Source organism: Rhinoraja longicauda, chromosome 2 (assembly GCF_053455715.1).
Source record: "Rhinoraja longicauda isolate Sanriku21f chromosome 2, sRhiLon1.1, whole genome shotgun sequence".
NCBI lineage: Eukaryota > Metazoa > Chordata > Chondrichthyes > Rajiformes > Arhynchobatidae > Rhinoraja > Rhinoraja longicauda.
In genome coordinates, this window is record NC_135954.1 from 18,152,611 (window position 1) to 18,175,946 (window position 23,336).

General features: G+C 43.1%; 1 protein-coding gene across 3 annotated transcripts in view; it reads right to left on the reverse strand.

The window, feature by feature from the left end:
- The window catches only part of anks6 (ankyrin repeat and sterile alpha motif domain containing 6), a 53,448-nt gene that overhangs the window by 24,336 nt on the left and 5,776 nt on the right, over positions 1-23,336 (reverse strand). For all 3 annotated transcript variants that reach the window (XR_013548461.1, XM_078415632.1, XM_078415624.1), the window contains exons 3-11: positions 19,363-19,567; positions 18,745-18,851; positions 16,723-16,868; positions 15,127-15,352; positions 13,176-13,225; positions 11,330-11,533; positions 7,692-7,869; positions 5,796-5,965; positions 4,919-5,102 (exon numbers count right to left, since the gene is read on the reverse strand). Coding sequence is in view for 2 of the 3 variants with exons in the window: in XM_078415632.1 (XP_078271758.1) it covers positions 4,919-5,102; positions 5,796-5,965; positions 7,692-7,869; positions 11,330-11,533; positions 13,176-13,225; positions 15,127-15,352; positions 16,723-16,868; positions 18,745-18,851; positions 19,363-19,567 (1,470 nt within the window). In the remaining variant the exon portion in view is untranslated. The remainder of the gene's footprint in view (positions 1-4,918; positions 5,103-5,795; positions 5,966-7,691; positions 7,870-11,329; positions 11,534-13,175; positions 13,226-15,126; positions 15,353-16,722; positions 16,869-18,744; positions 18,852-19,362; positions 19,568-23,336) is intronic.

Consider the following 23,336-nt stretch of genomic DNA (forward strand, 5'->3'; position numbering starts at 1 on the left):
CTGGAACGGGCCTTGGTAAACCGGCTGAAGAGGGGGACGGTGGCAATCTTTCCGAAGAAACACGAAATCACAGCTCCGCAATTCCGAAGGAACGTGAACTGCTGTGCTTCCGTGACTAGAGGTGGGGACTGGAGCCAGAGAACCCACCCGTTCCCGGAGGGAGCCCAAGACTGACGTGACGGATGGCGGCAAGGCGGGAGTGGAAGGGAGAATGTCGCCCGGCACCCGCAGGGGCGAACCGTAGACGAGCTCGGCCGAAGATGTGCCCAGCTCAGCCCGCGGGGCCGTACGGATGCCGAGGAGGACCCAAGGCAGCTGGTCAGCCCAATCGTAGCCAGTCAGGCGAGCACAGAGGGACGCCTTCAGCTGCCAATGGAAACGCTCAACCATCCCGTTGGCTTGGGGATGATAGGCGGTGGTCTGCTGTAATCGAGCACCATACAGCTGCGCCAGCGCGGCCCAGAGAGACGAGGTGAACTGGGCTCCCCGATCTGTAGTGATGATAGCCGGGACCCCGAAACGAGCCACCCAATGCAACGCCAGGGCCCGTGCACAGGAGGCCGCCGAGGTGTCCGACAACGGGAGCGCCTCCGGCCAACGAGTGAACCGATCAACCACCGTCAGTAGATGAGTGTAACCCCTAGAATAGGGCAATGGACCCACCAAATCCACATGGATGTGGAAAAAACGGGCCGGGGGGAACCTCGAATCTCTGGTGTGGGGGCTGGACATGACGATGGACTTTGGAGGTCTGGCACGGAATGCAGGCGCGTGCCCAGGCTGCCACCTGCTTTCGCAGGCCATGCCAGACAAACCGGTCGGCCACCATGGCTGAAGTCGCCCTGATGGACGGATGTGCCAGGCCATGAATGGCCTCAAAAACCTTACGCCGCAGAGCGGCAGGCACCACCGGGCGAGGGCGTGGGAGAGTAACGTCGCACCACAACTTGGTACCTGTGGGGCCACACGCCACCTGCTCTAAACGCAGTCCCGAGGTTGTGGAGGTGTACACCGCGGCAGTTCCTTCCAGGCGCTGAGCCTCCGCTAGCTCCTGGAAATCCACATGTTTACCAACCACGGCTACGGAGGGAATGGCCGGCCGGGACAGGGCATCAGCAACGGCATTCAGCCTACCCGCAATATGACGGACATCGGTCGTAAACTCCGAAATGAGGGTTAGGTGCCGCTGCTGGCGAGCCGACCACGGATCAGAAACCTTAGCAAAAGCGAATGTCAAAGGTTTGTGATCCGTGTAGGCCACGAAAGAACGGCCTTCTAAAAAGTAACGGAAGTGCCGGACTGCTAAATAAAGGGCCAGGAGCTCCCTATCGAACGCACTGTACTTGAGCTCCGCTCGAGAGAGCTGCCTGCTGAAAAACGCAAGAGGCTGCCATTCACCGTCAACCTGTCTGCTCCAAAACCCCACCCACCGCCACGTCTGAGGCGTCCACCGTCAGAGCTGTGGGGGCGGAGGAGCGCGGGTGCACCAGCATGGTGGCATTGGCGAGGGCCTGTTTGACCGCAACAAAAGCCGTCTCCGCAGCTACGGACCATACCAACTCCGCGGGGTTACCTGCGAGACATTGAAAAAGGGGACGCATAACCCGAGCTGCTGCAGGCACGAACCGATGATAAAAATTGACCATGCCCACAAATTCCTGCAAGCCCTTGATGGTAGTCGGGCGGGGGAAAGAGCGGACCGCGTCCACCTTAGCTGGTAAAGGAGTGGCACCGGCCGGAGTAACCCGGTGACCCAAAAAATCCACCGCGGACAGGCCGAATTGGCACTTGTCCGGATGGAGAATCAGGCCATGGTCTTGCAGCCTCTGGAACACCGTGCGGAGGTGGACCAAGTGCTCCTGGACCGAACGGCTGGCAATCAAAATATCGTCTAGATAAATAAAGACAAACGGCAACCCTCGACCCACCCGGTCCATCAGACGCTGGAATGCCTGAGCTGCATTTTTAAGGCCGAAAGGCATACGCAACCACTCAAACAGTCCGAACGGGGTGATGGTCGCTGTTTTCGAAATGTCCGGCGGGTGGACCGGGATCTGATGGTATCCCCGCACCAAATCAATTTTTGAAAATATTGTCGCCCCCTCCAGGCTAGCTGAAAAGTCCTGAATGTGTGGAATCGGATAGCGGTCCGGCCGTGTTGCCGCGTTGAGTCGACGGAAGTCACCACATGGTCTCCACCCCCCAGATGCTTTGGAAACCATGTGCAAGGGGGAGGCCCACGGACTACTCGAAGGCCGAATAATTCCCAACCTCTCCAAGTTTAGGAACTCCTCTCGCCCGGGCAAAAACCGGCGGCCCTTCGGTTGGAATGAAATGGACGACCCCGTGCTTCTCCGAAGGTGAATCAAAACGCTGGACGAGGAGCTGCGGGAAGTCGGCCAGGACCGCATCGAACTGACCGGGAGCCGTGGTAATGGACTGGATGACTAGGCTGGGTGGGGCGGCGCTTGTAGAAGCCTCTGGCCCAGTATCCCGAGGCCGTACATCAGCCGAGGGTTGTAGGCCCCTCCCTCGGACGTCTGCGACCAAGGAAAACGCCCATAGGAAATCTGCCCCCAATATGGCCTGGCCCACATCCGCAACGATGAATTCCCAACGGTAAGTCCTGGACTCGAAGGACAGGGACATGGTCCTTTTACCGTATGTACGGATGGTGCTACCATTCACTGCAATTAGGGGCGGGCCCTTTTCCCCCACTCGAACTTCACAGTCATAGGGGGGCACAATACTTACGACCGCTCCCGTATCCACTAGGAAAACGATCCCGGTACTCTGATCCGTAGCGTAGAGGCGGTGGTTACGGCCAACCGAGACTGCCTCTACAGTCGATCGGCCCAGGCGTTTCCCGGAAACGAACACGGGGATCTACAGCTTCGTGCCTCGCTGCCCCACCGCCGATGGAAAGAGCACCAGCCACGCCTATCCGGCTCTGTTGGTCGAGCCCGCTGCCAATGAACAGGCGCCGCCGCCCTCTCTTGGCGGGTCGGCTGCGCAATAGCGGCCGATGCGTCGCTCTCCCGGCCGCACCCCCGACTGCCGCTGGGCCTCGAGACCCGGTTAACGGAGCCGTCTCGGGCGTTGCGTTCCCTCACGAGCGTGTCGGCCTTCTCGGCGAACGCTACCGGATCTTCAAAAGGGACGTCTGCCAACACCAACCTGACGTCCCCAGGTAGCTTCTCCCGGAAGGCCGCTTCGAATATCATGCACGGCTGATGGTCGCCCGCCAAAGCCAGCATCTCGGACATCAGCTCCGACGGCAGCCGCTGCCCCAGGTCTGGCAAATGGAGGAGCTTCAGAGCCCGCTGGTTCTGGGCCCAGCCGAAGGTCCGCAGCGGGAGCTTCTTGAGCCCCACGTACTGGTTCGTTTGGGGTGGACTGGTCAGGTATCGGCTGACCCGCGCAGCCACCTCCGCCTGCAGACAGCTCACCACGTGGTGGTACTTCTCCTGGTCTTCCTCCACCTTTTTAAGATGGAACTGTGATTCTGCCTGCACAAACCACAGATGCGGCTGATGGGCCCAGAACGGCGGTAGATGGATTTCGCACGTGCTCGCTCCCGCCTGCGACATGCTGCTGCTTTCTTCCTACGTTCGAGGTCACCAATGTAGTGAGTCCAGACGAGTGGTATTATCCAAATCCTTTATTCGTATAAAACCCGTAACAAACGCAACAGACTTCTTTCTGGACAAACACTAACTTCACTCACTAATCTGATCTCTAATCTAACGTTTGGCGCCAAGCATTTAAATACCCCGCGCTTCCTCACCCCGTGACCGTAACCCAATCCGAGGGTTCTATTACCTGGCCAATCCCTATGTCCCTACAGTAGTAGAATTTCTCGGAGTTGATGGGAATGAGAATGTTCATATGGGTTTAGAGTAGCTTTAATGTAAAAGGGTGCTTGATGGCCTGTGCAGATGCAATGGATTCTATGGCCCGTTTCTAGGCTGTGTGACTATGACTTACAGCAAATGAACTGTTAGTTGCTAACTTCTAAAAACAGCTATTTTCTGTTCATTATTGACTAACTTATCTTAAGTTAAACTATCTGTTGGACAAAGTTTCAGTTTTGAGATTACTCACCTGCTACTTTCCCAAGAATTGCCATTTAATAAAATTCTAAACCTTTTATTCAGTTTGCAATGCATTTAATTCAGGATCAATTGGTGCAGCCTTTGTAAACTTTCCGATTCCAAAACGTCACTAATTACTCTTTATTGACTCGGGGTCAACCAAAATTCTGCTTTCCTTAACCTAACTCGGATGAAATCTCATTAAGCTATTGTCCTTTCAAATGACAGCTGTAGGCTTTGCAATTCATTCCCTTAAACTCCATCTCATGTTCCTCTTTCAACAAAACTAAACTATGGAGTTATGGTAAAATGTGTTTGAGTAGATCAGTACTTATAAAAATGCTATTTATGCGACAGCAGATTTTTTTTTTAAGTTAAAATTTCACTACCATTCCTACTATTTCCTACTATAGTTCTTTTTGAAAGTAATCTTCCACAATTGTTAAATGGCTAGCCTGTAAGTTTTGAATTTAGCATTAAAATGCAAGTACACTGCAGGAAAGAAATAGTCTAATCACCTGAATTGACTGTGACTAGGTTCTGTATTCAATTGCTTAAGAGCTTAACTGGGTTTCAATGGTTTCAAAGGTCTTTTATTGTCACATGTCCCAATTAAGGTACAGTGATTTGCTAAAAATTTTAACAAATTATAAATCTTGTGGTTTTCAGTGCATAGGGAAGAAAGGTTAAACAAAACAAAGTGGCATGTCATTCAAGTGAATGGGCACACGGTGCAATAAAATTTTAACATCAAAATACCATATTTCTACCAAATCCCTCTCAGGAATAGGGGTGTGATAAAGCCTATTTAGACCTTACATTACCTTCATCAGTGAGAGTACCACTACTGGATCCACCACTGTTCTTAGATTGTTGATGTGAAGATGATGACAGGGAGGATTCTCCTTGGGGACTTTTGGGTGTGGGAGATGGTGATGGAGTCAGAGTAGGAGAGGTGCTCTTGGAATTAGATGAGGCACCAGATGATGGACGTTGTTGGCTACATTTCTGTATTAGCAAGGTAAATAATTGTTAGTGTGCAAGTTTGTTGTAACAATAGTTTATTATTTTTAACATATATATACACAAATATTTTAATTTTTTTCTCAGGATCAAGTAACCTAATTTTCTTCTTGCGAGTATGCTGTAATACAGATGAAGGAAAACAAAAGACAGTAAAAGCAGCTGATCCATCAAGACCGGTACACCATGAATTAACAAATGTTTTTTTTGGTCCCCAACTGCAAACTCCTGAGGAAAAGTAGAAAAAAATAAGGGACAAACATACATCTGTAAAGCTGGGGGGAAGAGTGCACTCGTGAAATTCTTTCTACCTTGTTGCAACAGGCATAAACATAACGACAAGAACAATCTGCTGTAACAGAAATAATTAACCTCTTAATTTGCATTACTTATCTTTTGTGGCGAAAAATAAATATATATCAATGTTTGATGGTTTCCAATGCAAATGATAGTAATCCATAAGATTTGACAACAAAACTGAGTACCCTTTTATCGGTACGTCTATATTGTGAAGATGGCAAGACTGCATATTGTGCAAATAATTAAATGTAATATGTTGTCATACAATCTTCACTTCCAGCAAGTTATAGTTGCTAGCTGCACGATCTGTTCACTCTAAACTAATCCAATGACAAGACAGCAAATGATTTTGTTTTAGCAAAGGCTAGAAAATGTTACCTGTACAATGCAGTTTTCTGCAGTTGGCGAGGCTGGAAGTTCAGGGAGGTTAGTTTCAACAAAGATAAGTTGAGGCAAAATCTCAGACCTAGTTGTTTTCAAATCAGGCAAACCTGCTGCTTTCCGTCTTTGGGCAGCAATTTGGGACAAGACACTATCCGAACTTCCCCCTGAATTTTTTTTTAAAAAGAAAAACATTTGCATGTACTTTTAATTATTAAATGCTGAATTATTAACAAGAATTAGGTAACCAAAATGATGTTTGTTACTCTAGATCCCAAATTCAGACTATGTAAAAAGCTCCCTTTGCCAATTTTTAATTTAACTTTGCAGGTCTCTAAATATCTCGCAATCCTCTAACTATGACAGGGTGTAAGCAGAGAATACAGAAATCCCCTGTGGCCATTCTCCTCAAAAACATGATACCCTTTTGGAAGGGGGGTAAATGTCTATTCAGGAGAAAGTAGCAGCTTCCAGGTCTGTAGCACCGAGTCTGGCTTCGAGGCACAACAGGGTAGGATAAAGTGTGGCAGAGTTAGAGTGCTGGGCGACTCAATCGTTAGGGAGACAGACAGGAGACTCTGTGGCCACTAACATGACTCCAGAATGGTGTGTTGCCTCCCTCGTGCCAGAATCCAAGATGTTGCAGAGCGCCTGCAGAGTGAATATAGGAGATGGAATGATGATAAAAAGCAGGATCGAGGGTGGCAATCCCTTGATTATTCTCAATATCATGTGCAAATTAGAGCAGAATGTGTTTGCGCATCTCAGTAGTTATTGAAATGTTGTTTAAAAAAGTTAGAATTTCACTGCCATTCCTATTAAATTAGTTCTGCTCTAAAGCAATCTTTCACCATTGTTTAACAGTTAGCCTGAAAGGTATGATTTTAGTATTTAACTGAACGCATGGCTGAAGAGCTTGTGCAGGGGGCAGGGATTCAGGTTTTTGGATTATTGGGATCATTTCTGGGGCAGAGGCGACTTGTACAAAATGGGACAGGTTGCACCCAAACTAGATGGGATCAGTTTCCTGGGAAGGAAGTGTGCAAGTACTATTCAGGAGGGTTCCAGAGTGGAAAGGAGACAGATGCGAAGTTGAGGTTAATGTATTCCAAGAGAACACAATTAGCAGATAGGACCAGAAAAGTGAGGAAAGAGAAATGGTTTAAATTGATTCATTTCAATGATAGAGGCTGAACAGACAATCTCAGGGAACAAAAAGACACAAAGAGCTGGAGTAACTCAGCAGGTCAGGGAGAATCCCTGGAGAACACAAATAGCTGATGTTTCAGTTCAGGACCTTTCTTCAGACAATCTCAAGACATGGATTAGTTCAGGGAACGGAGATATTATAATCATAACAGAAACATGGCTGAGAAAGGACAGGAAGGCAGCTAAATGTTTCAGGGTACAGATGCTACAGGCATAATTGCAATATTGCAAGGGGAATGGGGTAGGGGATGCGGCATTACCTTTTCTGTTGAGAGAGGACGGAACTACAGTGCTTAGAGAAGATATTTGGGGGGGATTGTCCAGCAAGGTTATGTGGGTAGAACTTGGAAATAAGAAGGCAATGATCACTTTGGTGAGACTGTATTAGATGCCCCCAATAGTCATAAATTCATGCCCCAGGAGCAGAATTAGGCCATTTGGCCCATCAAGTCTACTCCGCCATTCAATCATGTCTGATCTATCTTTCCCTCACCCCCCTCCTGTAATTTACTCAGTGTTCAAATTTATAGGTCGATATTAAAATTTGGATAGCCTGTCTGATACTAAGAACTGAAATGACCTATATCTCTATAAAAGAGTACAGATTTCAAATTGTTAAATTAATCTTATCTTGGTGGATTGACTGGTTGAACTGACCACACGAGACCAAGAATGGCTTCTGACCTGAGCGGTTATGTGATTCACCGATGCAATGTCTACTGACACCAGCTACTCCATTTGATCCACCAGAGGAATGTGGAGAATAATTGAAATGTCCTGAGTTCTGAGGAGATGTTGGGCTTCTGGCAAGATTTGGAATAGGAGGGAGTTTAACAGATTTCCCCATTCTGCTCACAGATGTCTGAAATAAATAAGGAAACAGAAACTAAATCTAATTGTGATATTCCAGATTGTCCAATTTTACTTGTTGTGGCCTTACACCTTTTGCTTATCAGCACTTTCTCTGGTGCTGTTACACAATATTCTACACTATTTCCTCTCTCTTTTTGCTTTACCTGTTGTACGTTTTCTTTCAATATATCTCGGTATTTTTTTCAATAATTAAGTCTTACCAATACCATTACTGAAGTTCTAAAAAGCAAATTGACAAACATCTCCAAGATTGATACATATTTAGGTTTAGGTTTAGGATTGTCATGTATACTGAGGTTTAGTGAAAAACTTTGTTTTGCATGCTATCAAATTAGATCAGATGATACTATACATCGTCAAACACATTCATTGTGATCATGGCTGATTATCTCCAATCAGCCTGCCTTCTCCCATATCCTTTGATTCCGCTAGCCCCTAGAGCTCTATCTAACTCTATTTTAAATTCATCCAGTGAATTGGCCTCCACTGCCTTCTGGGGCAGAGAATTCCACAAATTCACAACTTTCTGGCGGAAAAGTTTCTTCTCGCCTCAGTTTCAAATGCCTGCCCCTTTATTCTTAGACTGTATCCCCTGGTTCTGGACTCCCCCAACATTGGAAACACTTTTCCTGCATCTAGCTTGTCTAGTCGTTTTTATGATTTTATACGTCTCTATAAGATTCCTTCTCATCCTTCTAAACTCCAGTGAATACAAGCCTAGTCTTACCTCTTCTTCTGTCGTATGTCTTTTAGACCTGCAGCTCCGTTGAGGTGAGCCAGGCCAATGTGCATCGTCCAGGTCAATCAGACCTCGTTCACCATTCGGTGGCCGGTATTTGGGGCAACTGGTGACTATGTTACCAATCTTTCCTCATATGACAGTCCCTCCATCCCAGGGATTAACCTCGTGAGCCTACGCTGCACTTCCTCAATAGCAGGGATATCCTTCCTCAAATTAGGAGACCAAAACTGCACACAATACTCCAGATGTGGTCTCACCAGGGCCCTATACAACTGCAGAAGGACTTCTTTGCTCTTGTACTCAAATCCTCTCGTTATGAAGGCCAACATGCCATTAGCTTTCTTCACTGCCTGCTGTACCTGCACGTTTACTTTCAGTGGCTGGTGTACACTAAGGTCTCATTGGATTTGCCCTTTACCTAATCTGACACCATTGAGATAATAATCTGCCTCCTTATCACTCCCACCAAAGTGGATAACCTCACATTTATCTACACGACTGCATCTGCCATGCATTTGCCCACTCACTCAACCAGTCCAAGTCACCCTACAACCTCCTAACATCATCGTCGCAGTTCACACTGCCACCCAGCTTTGTGTATCTGAAAACTTGCTAGTGTTACTTCTAATTCCATCATCCAAATCACTAATATATACTATAAATAGGTGCGGCCCCAGCACCAAGCCTTGTGGCACTCCACTATCCACTGCCTGCCATTCTGAAAAGGACCCGTTTATTCCTACTCTTTGCTTCCTGTCTGCCAACCAATTCTCTATCCATGTCAATACCCTACCCCCAATACCATGTGCTCTAATTTTGCTCACCAACCTCCCGCGTGGTACTTTATCAAAGGCTTTCTGAAAGTCCAGATACACTACATCCACTGGCTCTCCTTCATCCATTTTACTTGTCACATCCTCAAAAAATTCCAGAAGATTTGTCAAGCAGGATTTCCCCTTCATAAATCCATGCTGACTTGGACGAATCCTTTTACCACTATCCAAATGCGCCGTTATTACCTCTTTAATAATTGACTCCAGCATCTTCCCCATCACCGATGTCAGGCTAACTGGTCTATAATTTCCCGTTTTCTCTCTTGCCCCTTTCTTGAAAAGTGGGATAACATTAGCTACCCTCCAATCCACAGGAACTGATCCTGATGTATTGAACATTGAAAAATGATCACCAATGTGTCCACAATTTCTTGAACCACCTCCTTGAGGACCCTGGGATGCAGACCATCAGGCCCTCAGGATTTATCAGCCTTCAGTCCCATCACTCTAACCAATACCATTTCTCGCCTAATGCAAATTTCTTTCAGTTCCTCTGTCTCTCTTGATCCTCTGTCCACTAGTACATCGGTGAGATTGTGTCTTCCATAGTGATCCGAAGTACCTGGTCAACTCTTCCGCCATTTCCTTGTTACCTATAATAATTTCACCCGTGTCTGCCTTCAAAGGACCCACATTTGTCTTTACTATTTTTTTTCTCTTAACATACCTAAAGAAGCTATATTCTTAGCCAGCTTCGCTTCGTACCTTATATTTTCAGCCCGTATTGCCCTTTTTGCTATCTTCTGTTGTCCTTTGAAAGTTGCCTACTCCTCTGGCTTCACGCTACTCTTTGCTATCTTATACATCTTTTCTTTTAGTTTTATTCCATCTCTAACTTCCCTTGATTCACAAAAGTCAGTTGCCTCTGACTCCCCTTAAAATCTTTCTTCCTCTTTGGAATGAAATGATCCTGCATCTTCTGGATTATGCCCCAAAATTCCTGCCATTGCTGTTCCACCGTCATTCCTGCTAGGATCCTTTTCCATTCGACCTTGGCCGGCTCCTCTCATGCCTTCATAGTGCCCTTTGTTCAACTGCAACACTGACATTCCTAGTTTAACCTTCTCCCTCTCAAATTGCAGATTAAAACTAATCATATTATGGTCACTACCTCCAAGTGGTTCCTTTACCTTGAGTTCCCTTTTTAAATCTGGTTCATGGACAACACTAAATCCAGAATTGCCTTCTCTCTGGCAGGCTCTAGTACCATCTGCTCGAAGAATTTATCTCGGAGGCACTCTACAAACTCCCTCTCTTGGGGTTCTTTTTCACCCAGAGAGTTGTGAATTTGTGGAGTGTAGGAAAATAACAGCAGGTGCTGGTACAAATCAAAGGTATTTATTCACAAAATGCTGGAGTAACTCAGCAGGTCAGGCAGCATCTCAGGAGAGAAGAAATGGGTGACGTTTCGGGTCTGAAGAAGGGTCTCGACCCGAAACGTCACCCATTTCTTCTCTCCTGAGATGCTGCCTGACCCGCTGAGTTACTCCAGCATTTTGTGAATTTGTGGAATTCTCTGCCACAGATGGCAGTGGAGGCCAATTCACTGGATGAATTTAAAAGAGTTAGATAGAGCTCTAGGAGCTAGTGGAATCAAGGGAGGCACAGGTTACTGATTATGAATGATCAACCATGATCACAATGAATGGTGGTGGTGGCTCGAAGGGCCAAATGGCTTCCTATTGCACCTATTTTCTATGTTTCTGTTTGGTCACCAGCTTATTCACTTGCATTTTCAGCGAAAATGGTTCTTTGACAATAAATACTCTTATGGCACAAAAATCATTTTGAAAAGTTTCTACCCAAAATTCCAGCAAAATCCATCCCTGAAAACAGATGTGCTAGAGGGGAGTAAAACATGGAAAGGAACTTACTATGTCAGAATTTCCACTGCTGTTGAAGTTGGCCTTTGCAAACCTGCGAGGCATAGATAATGCTGTATGTTCCATTTTGCCATCTTTGCTCATTCGTATCCTATCCGAACTCCACACTTCAAAATTTGATGGAGGCAGAAATGGAGGAATAACTGCTTTCAGCTTGTCACTGGGAAGGCGAGTAAAAGGTGCACCATTTCTTAACTGAAACAGAGGGATGTCATAACGACAAGCAGAGCTGATACTTTGCAACTTTAAATTATCATGTGACATTTAGAGACATTCAAAACAGGCAACATTCTTGGTTTACAATTCTTTGCACCCGATCTAAAAAGTAAAACTACCAAGTAGAAGCCCTGGAAACCCGGGAATGGCTAATTTTAATCATACTGCATTAAAATAAAATTATATGCAGAACAGCTGTATAGCAAGAATATTCTCCATCATTTCTTTTGAACATGATAGCAACTTAGAAAGACATGCTTTCATATGTTAGATTTATTTTCAGTTCATTAGTCCACTCCACATCCTTGTACTTTCTTATAACCTTGCATATTAAAACCAAAATTCAAGTTTCACATCACATTCTAGTGAATATCTGAACCATAGAATTAGGGATACGAATAAGCTGCAACAATCAAGGGTAGGGTCAAGCAAAGCAGACTGGATAGAGTGGTTGTGGAGAGAATGTTTCCACTAGTGGGAGAGTCGAGGACCAGAGGACATAGCCTCAGAATAAAATGACGTATCTTTAGAAAAAAGATGAGGAGGAATTTGTTTTTAGTCAGAGGGTGGTGAATCTGTGGAATTCATTGCCACAGACAGCTGTGGAGGCAAAGTCATTGAGCATTTTTAAGGCGGAGATTGACAGATTCTTCATTAGTAGGGGTGTCAAGGTTTATAGGGAGAAGGCAGGAGAATGGAGTTGATAGGAAAGATAGATCAGTCATGATCGAATAGTAGAGTGGACTTCATGGGCTGACTGGCCTAATTCAGCTCCCATGACATGAACTTATAAGACTCACTCACTGAGTCAGTGAGGCCAGGTGGCAGCCACACTTTCTGCTTGTTCTCCCATCGTAGTTGTTATTGTGATCCTCTCCCACACACTGTTTTTGTTCATTTCTAACTTCTGAAAGATTTAGGTTATGAACCATTCCTGTAAGTTACAACTGCGGAACATTATTCCTTTCCTTTATCCTTTTAAAACATTTCAGGCGCAAAATACATCGATCACTGGATCGCAGATCATGAACTGTACTCTCCCACTCTTTCACCGTAACGTTGCCATAAACTACATTTCTGAACATTTCAGATTACTGTCTCAATTAAACAAAATATCACAGTATAAATTCAATTGACAAAATTAAAGTAAGAATCTTGATCGACTCAAACAAGGTTTCTGTGTCAAAAATCCAGTTTACATTCAATTTATAATCACTCAGGAAACCCACAAGGATGACCAAGATGGGAAACAGAAATTGCCAAAGTCACAACAATGACCAGTGGAAAATGTTTTGATTTTTTCACTATGAAGCATTTTAATGGTCAATTAACGAGGAGTTAATTGAAATCAATTGATGAGAATATGCCAAATTATTTTATTCACTGGATCAGTACATTTCACCTCAAAAATAACAGGATGCAAGTGAAGTTATTGAATTATCATTTATTTTCTGGCTATAATACTGTATTGACCAAAGCGGTCAACAATTTGTGGTCACTAGCTTTTGTAATGTACTTGTAGGACTAAGATTAACAACAATTCTAACATTGTAAAATCTCAAATTTTAATTTGCCAATATATGGAAAATAAGACTCCCTGAAAGATAAATTCATAACCTACCATAGTTGTAAGAAGAACATCATCTTTTTCTGTACAAGTATGGGGATGTCCTTTAAATTAAATTTAAACAAAAAAGAACAATATCATATTTGACACCAAATATTTTAGTACTTATTCTGTTCTGCAAAGTTTAGTGCAAATCAAAGCAAACATATTAAAATGCAATTGCTAATAGTAATCTTCACAATCTAATACAATAAGTATTGATATTAAATGTTGTGCAACTCTAGCTCAAAGTAGCATAACAGTATTCAACAAACAGGAAAGTTAATTATGCCCAGTACTGACAATGAATGTCTTTACCTAGTATCATAGGGGGGCAGTTACATGCAACTACATTGCTTAGTCCTTCATAAAGCTGTTTTAGTCATAGAGTCACATAGCACCGAAATAGGCCCTTTGGCCCAACTCGTCCATGCCAACCAAGATGCCCCGTCTAAGCTAGATCCATTTGCCTGCATTTGGCCCATATCCTTTTAAACCTTCCTTACTCATGTATCTGTCCAAGTATTTTTTAAATGGTGTTATAGTCTCAATTAAATAATCCACATTAGAAAATAAAAGCATTTAACAGGCCAGGTAATGTTTGTTTGTTCTTCATCAACAATACGGAGGTTGAGAAAGTTGAAGGTGTTTGAAAAGATGTAGACTCCAACTCTTGGTTAACAAATGCCTAAAGTTTATTGCATTAAGTTTTGGTTTATCTCTGCATGTTATTTTGCAGGTTAGATTACAGTACACTGACAAACAATTGTTTCAAGCAGAATCATGAAAATGCTGCAGTATAGTCTTTCAACAAATCACCACATTTTGTTTTTAAGGATAAGGAAGGAATTGGTTATATTAAGATAATGTCTTTCACAACCTCAGGTTATTCCAGACCTGAAATTAGAAATATCGTCACTGAACTTGGGAAATGAAACATTTAATTTGTGCACAGTTTCCACAAACTGTACAAAGATAATTCATGTTAATTTGTTCTGATGACGATAGTAACGGGCTAAGCATCAGCCAGAACACTGGAAGAACAATTGCAATAAGCACTCCAAAAGATACAAAACAAATAAGTAAGAAAGAAAACTGCAGATGCTGGTTTAAATCGAAGGTAGACACAAAATGGTGGAGTAACTCAGCAGGTCAGGCAGCATCTCTGGAGGGAAGGAATGGATGACGTTTCGGGTTGAAACCCTTCTTGTAATGTAACCTGTGTACGTTGTGCTTCAGGTAAAATTGGGATTTTCGTTTAATTTAAATTACATTAAGATAAAGCATTCAATCTCTAATCTTTTTCAAGCACTATCCTCAAAATTAGTTGCATCATTATTATAGATGAAAATGATACACAATTTCAACAAAACCAAGGATCCATGATTTAAATCTGGTATGATGTACATATGCATAAATGTGCCTGCTTATTATTCCTGCATACAAGTATGTTTTTGGGCATACATCTGTCCCTGTACATGCATGCATACAACGTCTGCAGATGGCCAAGATTCAGACCCAAGTCAGAGGTGAATATGTCTAGAGGTGAATATATTCCGAAGAAAATCCAAGACAAATAGGAAAGGGTAACTTGGAAGACATCCAAACAGAAAGGAGGCATTAGTTCAACGCATTCCCAATTTTACATTCATCGCACCAACCCATCTTTTCACCATCAAAGGGATCTATAGGAGGTGCTGCCTCAAAAAGGAGCTAATATCAAAGACCTATCACCACCCTGGTCACACTCTCATCTCGCGACTACCATTTGGAAGTACAGGAACCTGAAACCTATACATTTCATGGAACACCATTAACAATTTTAACACCAAGTTTTTAGGTTTAAATTAACTGCAGTACATACACTTAAAGGAGCATGACGAAAGATAAGCTTAATTACCAATTGCAGACTTTATTGACATTTTTTAAATGGTTAAAAAGGTATTTTAAAAATAGATTAACTCACCACCATTCTTGCTTTGTGATGTCCAAGCCATAGAGAAATCTATATTGCCTGCAGATGTCAAGGCTGAATCATTGAACCCATCCTTTGGGGTGGCTTTCATTGTTGAATCCAATCCAATTTTAGGGTCATCTAAGAAAGGGGCAAGCCGATTTGAGGAAAAGCCTTGTCTAAGTGTCCTAGTCAATTTCAATTTACGGAATCTGTTGGACATTCTATTCCACCAAGACTAGACACAATAAAGAAAAAGAATATTTAAATTGGTCAACAGTCAACTAAAAAGGGGTCAAAATCATTAAATATATCAATTGATCCATCCTGCTCCAAACCAATTAGTTAAAAATACATTAATTCTGGGAATGTCACACTTTAAGATGCTAAAGAGTGGTATTTCTAAATTCTAAAATAGCTTATAGTTATGCTAATATGAAATTGCATATGCTAATGAGTTTCTAGAATTATTGGTTAGTCATCTGATGAATATTCACAATGGCTCTCCTAGTGAAATTCTCACAATAACTTTAGGTATTTTTCACAAATGTATTTGATGCAAAATCCAGAAGCCTTTTGACAATGACGAAAGTAACAAAGTGTGAGGAGTTAATTGTAAACAAAATTATTTTTAACTTAAACTGTGGAAATAAGCCTCTAATTGGCACTTAATAACTGTCTTTCAAAGTTGCTCAAGATTTACAAGGATGTTGCCAGGAATCGAGGGCCTGAGCTGTACGGAGAAGTTGGGCAGGCCAGGATTTTATTCCTTGGAGTGAAGAAGGCTGATGGGTGAATTTATAGATGTGTCTAAGTTCTTGAGGAGGATAGGGTGAAAGTACAGAGTCTTGTACCAGAATAGAGGAACCAAGAACCTGAGGATATACAATTAAGGTGAGAGAGGAAAGATTCAATAGGAATCCAAGGGGCAACTTTTTCCACTTTGATATATAGAATGAGTTGCCCGAGCAGGTAGTTGAGGCAGGTACTGTAACACCATTTAAAAGGCATTTGGACAGATACATGGATAGTAAAGGTTTAGAGGAGCATAGGCCAAAAGCAAGATGGGTGTAGATGGGACATCTTTGTTGGCGTGGGCAAGATGGGTCGAAGGGCCTGTTTCATGCTGTATGATGCTATGATTCTAAGATAACGTTTTACCAAGTAGACTTGCCATTTTCGTAACAGCTTAAGTGGACAAACAAGGACAAACAAGGAAATTAATAATCTTAACCATAAAGCCAATTATTTCTCACTTGTTTCCTTAAAATTTGCTAACTTGACCTTTCAGCAATAGGAAATTTTAAAACTCAGATACCAATCTATAAACTAGAAATGTTAATTAATCATTAATGTCTGATTAATAAAACCAGGAATTTAATGAAAAACAGAGCTTCAACTTTGTAAAAGAGTGTGCAGAAAGTTACAATGCATCATTGGTAAGTACATTGTTAAATTTAGTATACACAAGTAATAAATTCCTGGTTAAAGATAATGACCATGCAGAAACAAATAAAAAAGGGCAATTTCTATCTGGAAAGTGTGAATGCAGGCAAAACATTGCTCCAAAAGGGTAAATAAAATTGCACTGATCAACTATTTTTATACCTTTAATCCCCCCTTGTCCTCCGGAGGTGCAGGGATATTTAAGGACAGTTTACTTCTTGAACGAGGTACAGTCTTGGATTTGGGTTTACTTCTCTCTTTATCAACTTGCATGCAGACAGATGCAAGAAGTCGTACAAGTTCTGTATCTAATAAATAGAATAGCTTCCGGTTACTTTCCGCAATGAAAATAGAAACTGTTAAAAGTTAAACTTTACCTTTGGCATGGAAGCATGCCAAAAAATGATAAAATTAAGATGTTCAAGCTATGTAATCAAGCTGGAAACAGAAGTGCAATGGGCGATATTGTGTCGAGAAGATTAAAACTGTTTTAGTGGCTGACTGGATACAAGAAAGAAGGGCCAATGACAAATCAATGTATTAAGGCTTCGCACAAGCCTGGACATTTGGTCGATTCTTCTGTGCAGATTTTTAACAACCAAAAATAACAAATTACAGCATACATCTCATTCTCCCCTAAACTTTTATTGCATTAGTCTTATCAAGTTTTAATTGACACTATATTCACTTGGGACTTGAACACTATATTTGTGATGCTTTAAAATATTTTTGGCATGTGCTTCAGACAGTCCCGCATGCGTCATGAATGCACAACACAAATCTAGATTTCACCTGGAATATGCACACCAAAGCATGCAAGTCAGCCCATCAGCTTAATATTGTCGACAGCCATTTATGACATTAATAATCCACCAATTTAAATCGTATGGCAAAAAGGGGCATTTCTCAAAGAATTTCAACATTTATTTTTCTATGTGCAGTTGAATTTAAAGAGCAGCATGTGAATGTCAGCAGGTGTCAGGGGCTATGGGGAGAAGGCAGGAGAATGGGTTAGGAGGGAGAGATAGATCAGCCATGATTGAATGGTGGAGTGTACTTAATGGGCCGAAAGGCCTAATTTTGCTCCTATCATTTATGACTTATGTGTTGAACAGAGATACATCTGCAGACCGCAACATCTGGAGTTCGCAGGTCCCTGGCTGGCGACCGGCTTTCGGGAGCTCCAGCCGTAGCAGCTTCGACCGCCCCGGAGCACGAGGTTTGATCGACCCGCTCGCAGGCCCCTCATCGCCCTGCGTGGCTCGGCCGCGGCACTTTCCATCGCCCGGTGGGGGCTCAGGACCTTCATCGGCCTGCTTGGCTCGGCCCTGGGACTTTCCATCGCCCAGTGGGGGCTTCAAAAGTCGGGAGCCTCGATCGCCTCGTGGCACCACGGGGGAAGAATGAGGAGGAGATAAGACTTTTCTTTGCCTTCCATCACAGTGAGGGTGTGCCTGGAGCAATCACTGTGATGGCCGTTTGTGTTAAAATTGTAATTGTGTGTCTTGTGTTCTTTATTGTCTACTGCCGGACCCTGACGTGAGAGGACGCTGGCGCTATTTGTTCGCCGCTTCTCCGTCAGGATAGTTTGTCTGTTTGTTTTTATGTCTTGACTGTTTTTGTAAAGCGTCTTTGAGCATTTGGAAAAGCGCTATAAAAAATAAATGTTTATTATTATTATATTATTAAAACCTTAAAAGAGGTTCCATGGAGTTGAGGCGATCAGGAGAATGCAAAGCCGCATCTATAGCATTGTTTATTTTCTTAAACCCAGATATTCAAGTTCCTGATGAATAAGAGGATGAGAATAGATACAGTTTATGTCGTTAAAGACACAACTAACATCTATCCTCCTTGAACAACCAGGTTTGGGGAACAAAGAATTATTGGGGAGGTTTTTTTTAAAAGTCAAAATGGCAAAAATGACAATGGAAGATCAGTTTCAAACTTTGCATTATTTTGTGTTCTGATACCCGAATCAGGAAAACCTACAAGACAACAATGTATATATTTGCCAGCAAGATGACAAATACTGAATAACTTTTCTATGCTTCTGAATTTTAACATAAAAAAGAAAAGTGAATGTTTAGAATTCTTCACCACACATTTCTTACTTTGTGGGAGTTCATAATCACAATATGATGCAATATTTAAACTAAACAACCAGGTATTTCTTGAATTTACCTGGATCATTTAGTAGCATTACAAGATCAAATGCGGTTACTCCATCCTTGGCACAGAGATTGACATCTGCTCCTTGATTCAACAAATACTTCACAACATCCTTGCTCCTTAAGAAAGAAAATACAAATAATCCACATTTATAGATGCCACAAGTTATTCAAAAGTTATTTTGAAATAAAGTATTGTTTCCGTCTCTCAGTATTTAAAATTATCAACTTGTGCTTTAACATTTGAAAATAATACATTTTCCATCGAATATCCAAGCTCAAATTTTCTATGTCCAATTTATCCATGCATTAAAACACAAACCACTGCCTCAAAGTATAATTTTAAAATGTTGAATAATGTGTTGAGTTGAAAAATTGATACTAATAACTTTGGATTGGAGGACAGAAAAGCTTTTTTTTTCTTTGAAAATTGGCAATGCTAATTCAATAAATTAATGCTAACCCAAAAGGAAGATACTTGCTTCGCTGTCCAAAGTTTAAATATAAAATTTGTTCCCGTCGTATTGAAGTGTTATTAAAGCAAAACTCAAATTAAAATTTCCAATAACTTCCTAAAAAAAACATAAAAATTAGTATAATAGGTTAAATTTAATAAGTTTGTTTTATGTACCCATGGTAAGTAGCTTGCATTAAGGCTGTCCACCCATGTACACCATCTTGCTTGTCAATATCAGAGTTCCTCTCACTAAGAAGTTGTACAAGCTCTAGCTGACCTGTCATGGCAGCAATCATTAATGGAGAGGCACCATCTGCATTAACAATATTGGCCTGATTTGCATCTTCATCAAGAATCTCCTTCACCAACGGATAGCTTCCTATTTACAAACAAAACAAATGCAGAATACAGATTAGTAGGGATACAAAAAACGTTGAAAATATGCAGTCATCAAAACAAAAATCTCATCGCAGATATTTCATGGCAAAAACATATTTATAGAACCTTTACTTTAACAAGAGATATAGCATGGAAACAGCCCATTTGGCCCACTGAGTCCACGCCGATGACCTGCTCACATTCGTTCAATGTTATCCCACTTTCTCACTCCTTACACACTAGGGACACTTTATAGAGACCAATAACCTAAAACCCGCACATCTTGGGATGTGACAGTAAACCGGAGCACTCGGAGGAAACCCACACGGTCACAAGGATAATGTGCAAATTCCACACAGACAGCACTCGAGGCTTAACATTTGATACCATGGGCTCTCATCTTCCTTAGGAGCCTCACATGTGGCAGTTTATCAAAGGCTTTCTGAAAATCTAGGTAAACAACATCCACTGACTGTCTTTGTCTGTCCTGCTATTTCCTTCTTCAAAGAATGCCAGCACATTTGTCATGCAGGATCTTCCCTTCATAAAACCACACTGACTTTAGCCTATTTTATCATGAAATTCTAAGCACTCCGTAACCTCATGTATATATTAAAACTATTGTTTGTTTCTGAACTACAGCCAAACCGGTACACGATAGCACAACAATTTTAGGCCCACCTTACTCACCGTCATCCCTTTGGTGCTAATGGAAGAAGTTTCATTGAAATCGATGTTATTTTTTTAAGGTTATTCACATTTTAAAGTTTAAATCTATCTCCTAGGGGAGGATGGGGGGGGGGGGGGGGGGGGGAGGAAGAGGAGAGGGTGCTGCACCAATATAGGAGAGGTTTGGGCCCAACGGGTCCACTTGGTCTCGTCCTTTATGAAGGTCTAAAATCTCACCTCGACTCTAGAATCCATGAATCATTTTTAGACATGGGCGAGTTCCAGAAGATTGAAGGGAGGCTACTGCTGTGCCATAATTTAAGAAGGGTTGCAAAGAAAAATCTGGGATCCAAAGGCAGATAAGCCTAACGTTTGTGGTAGAAAAGTTACTGGAGAGCACTCTGAGGGAAAAGGTACACATACACTGATGAGTCAAAACATTATGACCACCTGCCTAATATGCTGTTGGTTCTCTGTGTGCCGCTAAAACAGCGCTGACCCGCCGAGGCATGGACTGGACAAGACCCCTGAGGGTGTCCTGTGGTATCTGGCACCAACACATTAGCAGCAGATCCTTCAAGTCCTGTAAGTTGCCTGGTGGAGCCACTGTGGATTGGATTGGTCGATCCAGCACATCCCACAGATGCTCAATTGGATTGAGATCTGGAGAATTTGGAGGCCAGGGCAACACTATGAACATTTCATCGTGTTCCTCAAACCATTCCCGAACAATGTGTGCAATGTGGCAGGGCACATTATCCTGCTGAAAAAGACCACAGCCATCAGGGAATACCATTGCCATGACCTGGTTTGCAATGATGTTTAGGCAGGTAACACGTGTCAAATTGACATTCACATGAATGGGCGGACCCAGGGATTCCCAGCCCAGACCATCACCCTCCCTCCACCGGCTTGTCGTCTTCCCACAGTGCATCCTGGTGCCATCACTTTCCCAGGTAAATGGCGCACAAGTACATGGCCATCCACGTGATCTAAAAGAAAATAGAAACATAGAAAATAGGTGCAGCAGTAGGCCATTCGGCCCTTCGAGCCTGCACCGCCATTCAATATGATCATGGCTGATCATCCAGCTCAGTAACCTGTACCTGCCTTCTCTCCATACCCACTGATCCCTTTAGCCACAAGGGCCACATCTAACTCCCTCTTAAATATAGCCAATGAACTGGCCTCAACTACCTTCTGTGGCAGAGAATTCCACAGATTCACCACTCTCTGTGTGAAGAAATGTTTTCTCATCTCGGTCCTAAAAGACTTCCCCCTTATCCTTAAGCTGTGACCCTTGGTTCTGGACTTCCCCAACATCGGGAACAATCTTCCCGCATCTAGCCTCTCCAACCCCTTAAGAATTTTATATGTTTCTATAAGATCCCCCCTCAGTAGGACTCATCAGACCAGGCGACCTTCTTCCACTGCTCCAAAGTCCAGTTCCGATGCTCGCGTGCCCAATCTAAGTGCTTTCGACGGTGAACGGGATCATCATGGGCACTTTGACCGGTCTGCGGCTACACAGCCCAATACGCAGCAGGGTACAATGCACTGAGTATTGTGACACATTCTTCCCGTGACCACCATTAAAGTTTTCTGTGACTTGTGCCACAGTAGACCTACTGTCGGTTCAGACCAGATGGGATAGCCTTCGTTGCCGTCATACATTGATGAGCCTTGGGCGCCCAACACCCTGTCGCCGGTTTGTCCCTCCTCGGACCACTGTCAGTAGGTACTCACCACTGCTGACCAGGAGCACCTCACAAGCATTGCCGTTTCAGAGATGCTCTGACCCAGTCATCTGACCATAACAATTTGGTCCTTGTCAAAGTTGCTCTGGTCTTTACTCCTGCCAATTTCCCCTGCATCCAACACATCAACTTCAAGAACTGATTGTTCACTTGCTGCCTTATATATCCCACCCCTTGACAGGTGCCACTGTAACAAGATAATCAATGTTATTCACTTCATCTGTCAGTGGTCATAACGTTTTGGCTCATCGGTGTATATTTGGAAAGACAGGGGTTGACTATGGATAGTCAATGAGATTTTGTGGGTGGCAGATCATGTCTCACAAATTTAATTGTTTTCGAAAAATTAACCAAGGTTAATGAGGGTAGGATATAATCCACATAAACTTCAAAAATACATTTTATAAATTCCACATAATAGGAAGGTTAGATGGAATGGGTTCCAAGGAGAGATAGTCAACTGGGTACAGATTTGCTTCATGGTAGGAAGCAGAGGGTGGTGCTGACAGATTGTTTTTTCAGACTGGAGACCTGTGACAAGTGGTGTTGCCTTGTGGATCGGTGTGCCACAGGGTTCGGTGCTGGCAGTATTGCCATTTGTCATCTATATTAATGATTTGGCTCAGAATGTACAAAGCATGAGTAGTAAGTTTGCACATGACGCTAAGAGAACATAAGAGAGCTGTTGGAACGCCCCCCTAGGCCCATAATGTTTGTGTCAAACCTGATGCCAAGGTAATATCAGAGAAAGTGAAGATGGATATCAACAATTACAGTGGGATCTTGATCAGATGGGCAAGTGGGCCGAGGAATAGCTAATGGAGTTTAACTCAGATAAGTGCGAGCTGTTGCATTTTCAGAAGTCGAACCAGAACAGGACTTTTACAGTTAACAGTAGTGCCCTGGGAAATGTTGTAGAGCAGAGGGATCTAGCAGTACACAGTTCCCTAAAAGTAGTGTCGCAGGTAAATAGGGTGGCGAAGGGGGATTTCAGCACATTGGTCTTCATCAGTCAGGGAATTGAGAATAGAAGTGGGGACATTATGTTACAGTTACAGGAGGCATTGCAAGGCTGTATTTGGAGTATTGTGTTCCGTTTTAATCACCCTGCTCCAGCATAGATGGCATTTATCTGGAAAGGTGCAGAGAAGATTTACAAGGATGCTGCATGGACTCAAGGGACTGAGCAATCGGAAGAAGTTGGGCAGTCTCGGACTTTATTCTTTGGAGTGCAGGAAGCTGAGGGATGACCTTATAGTGGGTATGGGGAGAAGGCAGGAACGGGGTACTGATTGAGAGTGATCAGCCATGATCGCATTGAATGGCGGTGCTGGCTCGAAGGGC